The sequence below is a fragment of the Capricornis sumatraensis genome, chromosome 2 (genome assembly GCF_032405125.1).
Source record: "Capricornis sumatraensis isolate serow.1 chromosome 2, serow.2, whole genome shotgun sequence".
In the NCBI taxonomy this organism is placed as follows: domain Eukaryota; kingdom Metazoa; phylum Chordata; class Mammalia; order Artiodactyla; family Bovidae; genus Capricornis; species Capricornis sumatraensis.
In genome coordinates, this window is record NC_091070.1 from 113,172,178 (window position 1) to 113,176,778 (window position 4,601).

A 4,601-nucleotide genomic window follows, 5' to 3' on the forward strand; every position below is an offset into this window, starting at 1 on the left:
ATTTCCAGGACTGTCACTCTCATGTGGGTTAAGCAAATGGTTTAATCTTTTTGAAATTCAGTTCCATAAACTCACAGGTTTAGATGAGATGACTTTAAGATCGCCTCTTGATTTAACACATTATGTATGAAGCTTTTATACTGATAAGAAGACAGAGAAATTGTGAATTGGGAGAATGGCATTGTAACATGTATACTATCATGTAAGAATTGAATCGCCAGTCTATATCCGATGCAGGATACAGCATGCTTGGGGCTGGTGCACAGTGATGACCCAGAGAGATGTTATGGGGAGGGAGGTGGGAGGGGGGTTCATGTTTGGGAACGCATGTACACCCGTGGTGGATTCATGTCAATGTATGGCAAAACCAATACAGTATTGTAAATTAAAATAAAGTAAAAAAAAAAAAAAAAAAAGAAGAAGAAGACAGAGAAATGGAAACAACTTACAAAAATGAAAATAATGTCTTCAGATATAATTGAACTGGGGATTTTCTTATGCCACTCCTCCTCAAGCCTACTGCTTTCTCCTTGCCCCTTGATCAATGTGCTTAACTTGTTTGTTACTCATTTTTTCAGATCAGTATTGTCAATTTTGTAGAGAAACACAGACATGGTCTATTTCGGGGCATTCACTCTTTTTCTTCTTTTTAAGATCTAATATTTTATATATATACATTTTTTTTTAATTTTTACTTTATTTTACTTTACAATACTGTATTGGTTTTGCCATACATTGACATGAATCTGCCACGGGTGTACATGAGTTCCCAATCCTGAACCCCCCTCCCAACTCCCACCCCATATCATCTTTTGTCAAATTCATTCTTTTGCCGGTTGCAGAATGTCTGAGTCTGATTTGCAGTGACCAATGAAAAGGCAGAACCAGAGCATGATCACCGAGTTCATCCTTATAGGCTTCTCTAACCTAGGGGATCTGCAGATCCTTCTCTTCTTTATCTTCCTCCTGGTCTACCTGACCACTCTGACGGCCAATGCCACCATCATGACGGTCATTCGTCTGGATCGGGCTTTGCACACTCCTATGTACTTCTTTCTCTTTGTCCTCTCCTGTTCTGAAACCTGCTACACCTTGGTCATTGTACCAAAAATGCTGACCAACCTGCTTTCCACAGCTCCAACTATTTCATTATCTGGGTGTGTGGCCCAGCTCTATTTCTTTGTGGGCTTGGCCTGTACCAACTGTTTCCTAATTGCCGTAATGGGCTATGATCGCTACGTTGCCATCTGCAACCCTCTCAACTACACACTCATTGTCAGCAGAGCCACCTGCACACAGCTGGTTTTAGCCTCAAGCTTCTGTGGTTTCCTGATCTCTGTGGTTGTCAACGTCCTGGTGTTTAGTATACCCTTCTGTGCCTCCAATCGGATCAACCACTTCTTCTGTGACATTTCCCCTGTCATAAAACTGGGCTGCACAGACACCAACCTGAAGGAAATGGTTATCTTCTTCCTCAGCATTCTGGTGTTGCTGGTTCCCTTAGTGCTGATCTTTATCTCCTACGTCTTCATTGTTTCCACCATCCTCAAGATTTCCTCAGTAGAGGGGCAGCGTAAGGCCTTCGCCACCTGCGCCTCCCACCTCACAGTGGTCATTGTCCACTATGGTTGTGCTTCCTTTATCTACTTGAGGCCCACATCCCTGTACTCCTCAGATAAGGATCGGCTTGTGGCAGTGACCTATACAGTGATTACCCCACTACTTAACCCTCTTGTCTATACACTGAGAAATAAAGAAGTAAAGACAGCTCTGAAAAAGGTTCTCACTAGGTACTTGCTTTCCAAAACTGTATAAGTTGCTATATCAGGAAAATTATATTCACGAAAGTATCCAGGATATGATGCCAATAAACATAGTTTTTGTTTAAAAAAGAAAACAAGGAAGAAGGTAGTCTTATTTTTATTGGAAAGACCTTTCTGTTTGCCCTCTCTTCACAGTACAGGTTGTACCATTTGGTCTTCAGAAAGTTATGTGAATGTGGCAACTTTCAAAGACCCAATCCATGCTGTTATTGAACATTTAAAATGTCAATTTTCTCATAAATACTATAAATACTGCATTATTTCTCTGAGAATGCCCAGTCTGTTAATATTCTTCCTACACTGAAGGAAACAGTAGAGAATGTTGTTTAAATGTCTGAATGCTTTGGTATATTTTTTGAGGTAAAAGCAATATTTACAATAAAAATTATAGGCAAAAAGAATAATTCATTTATGGAGAGATGAGTTCCATGAGGCTAATGGTAAAGTAGAAAACATGGATTTTGGAATCATAAAGACCTAGGTTTGAATATTGATTTGAATCATTGTCCAGCCAAATGCCATGGGTCAGTCTTAACCTTTCTCATGATCAGTTATTCCCTATGTAACGTGACATCTTTAATGCCTTCTCATTTGGGCTTTGTAAGAACTAAAGGAGTTAATAGATGCAAAACAATTTGGTGCTTTTCTGACAGAAAGCATTAAAAATTGCTAGTTTTTTCCCACTTCCCTTCATTTTCCTTTCTTTATTCCATAAACTAGAATTGCAATAACATCAGTTGCAGGGTGAAATTGAGTTGACCATCCAAGAGTTCTTTTGTGAATCTGTCAATATGAGCAAAGTATTAAACTAGGTATTGTAGGAAAAGAGTAATAAACTATGGTTCCCTCTTTCTTTCATGCTTCACTATAAGAAATAACCAAATGGTAATCACCTAATATAGGTGAATTACACTTATTTGCATGACTACTTTTGTGGATTTTGTTAAAGATGTGTGTCAATAAAGCAACATAATTTTATATGAACCTAATTTATTAAGTGTTCATTTCTCAGCCTTCCAATTGAGCAGCATGTAATAGGAGCTCTTACTTGGGTATGTGGATGGGGGTAAAAGTTGAAGGGTCACATAACATAGATCTAAAAATAAGTTTCCTATGTGAGCATGTACCTATAACTTAAATTATATAAAATGGAAATAAATAAAACATTGTTTACAGAAGAATTAAATCAGGAATGCCCTATGGTTTATATAGCTTGTCTTTTTATGACTGGCTTATTTCACTTACAGAAGGGAGAGTTGTTATTTAATGGTTACCATTTCAGACTTGAAAAATGGAAGCGTCCTGGAGATCTGTTTTATAACAATGTGAATATAGTTCATACTACTGAACTACACACATAAAAGTGGATAAGATAGAAAATTTTATGTTATGTCTTTCTTACAATAAAAATACGTCTTGTTATGTGTCAGCAGGTTATGTTATGGTTTGCTGTTTTGAGCTGGGCTCAACATAGTAACTCTGCTTCAAGTTTCACATTTGTTGGATTTGACCATTTTGGATAGGTTGGAATTAGATTTGCATCAGTTATTTTCATTCCAGATACCAGGTCTAAAAGGACTGGGAGAGTTCATCTAATGCTGGTAGCAGAAAACCTGCAATGCATTTTAAAAATTTATTTATTTATTTTAATTGGAGGCCAATTACCTTCCAATATTGTAGTGGTTTTTGCCATACATTGACATGAATCAGCCATGGGTGTACATGTGTTCCCCATCCTGAACCCCTCTCCCACCTCCTCCCAATCCCTTCCCTCAGGGTCATCCCAGTACACCAGCCCTGAGTGCCCTGTATCATGCATCCAACCTGGACTAGTGATTTGTTTCACATACGGTAATATACATGTTTCAATGCTATTCTCTCAAATCATCCCACCCTTGCTTCTCCCACAGAGTTCAGAAGTCTGTTCTTTACATCTGTGTCTCCTTTGCTGTCTCGCATATAGGGACATTGTTACCATCTTTCTAAATTCCATATATATGCATCAATATACTGTATTGGTGGTTTTCTTTCTGACTTACTTCACTCTGTATAATAGGCTCCAGTTTCATCTACCTCATTAGAACTGACTCAAATGCATTCTTTTTAATAGCTGAGTAATATTCCATTGTGTATATGTACCATAGCTTTCTTATCCATTCATCTGCTGATGAACATCTAGGTTGCTTCCATGTCCTAGCTATTGTAAACAGTGCTTCAATGAACATTGGGGTACATGTGTCTCTTTCAATTCTGGTTTCTTCAGTGTGTATGCCAAGCAGTGGGATTGCTGGGTCATATGGTAGTTCTATTGTCAATTTTTTAAGGAGTTTCCATACTATTCCATAGTGGCTGTATTATTTTGGATTCCCACCAACAGTGTAAGAGGGTTCCCTTTTCTCTGCATCCTCTCCAGCGTTTATTGAAAAAATGTGCAATACATTTTTTGATCAAGTGGCTCAGATGGTAAAGAATCTGTCTGTACTACAGGAAACCTGGGTTCAATCCTTGGGTCTGAAAGATCCCCTGGAAAAGGGAAAGGCTACCACTTCAGTATTCTCGCCTGGATAAATCCGTGGACAGAGGAGCCTGGTAGGCGACAGACCATGGTGTCTCAAAGAGTCAGACACAACTGAATGGCTAACAATACTTTGAAACTGGCAAACTATCCCTCCGCCTATACTTCATTGGCTAACATAAACCCCAGTCGGTTCAGTTCAGTTGCTCAGTCATGTCTGACTCTGTGCAACCCCATGGACTGCAGCACGCCAGACTTCCCTG

At 38.9% G+C, this 4,601-nt stretch overlaps 1 protein-coding gene across 1 annotated transcript; it reads left to right on the forward strand.

Annotated features, from left to right (window-relative positions):
* The first annotated feature begins 870 nt into the window (after positions 1 to 870).
* LOC138073923 (olfactory receptor 10T2-like) lies at positions 871 to 1,815 on the forward strand. The gene has a single exon (XM_068965880.1). It carries the CDS (start codon positions 871 to 873, stop codon positions 1,813 to 1,815), a length of 945 nt encoding a protein of 314 aa, XP_068821981.1.
* The last annotated feature ends 2,786 nt before the right edge of the window (positions 1,816 to 4,601 follow it).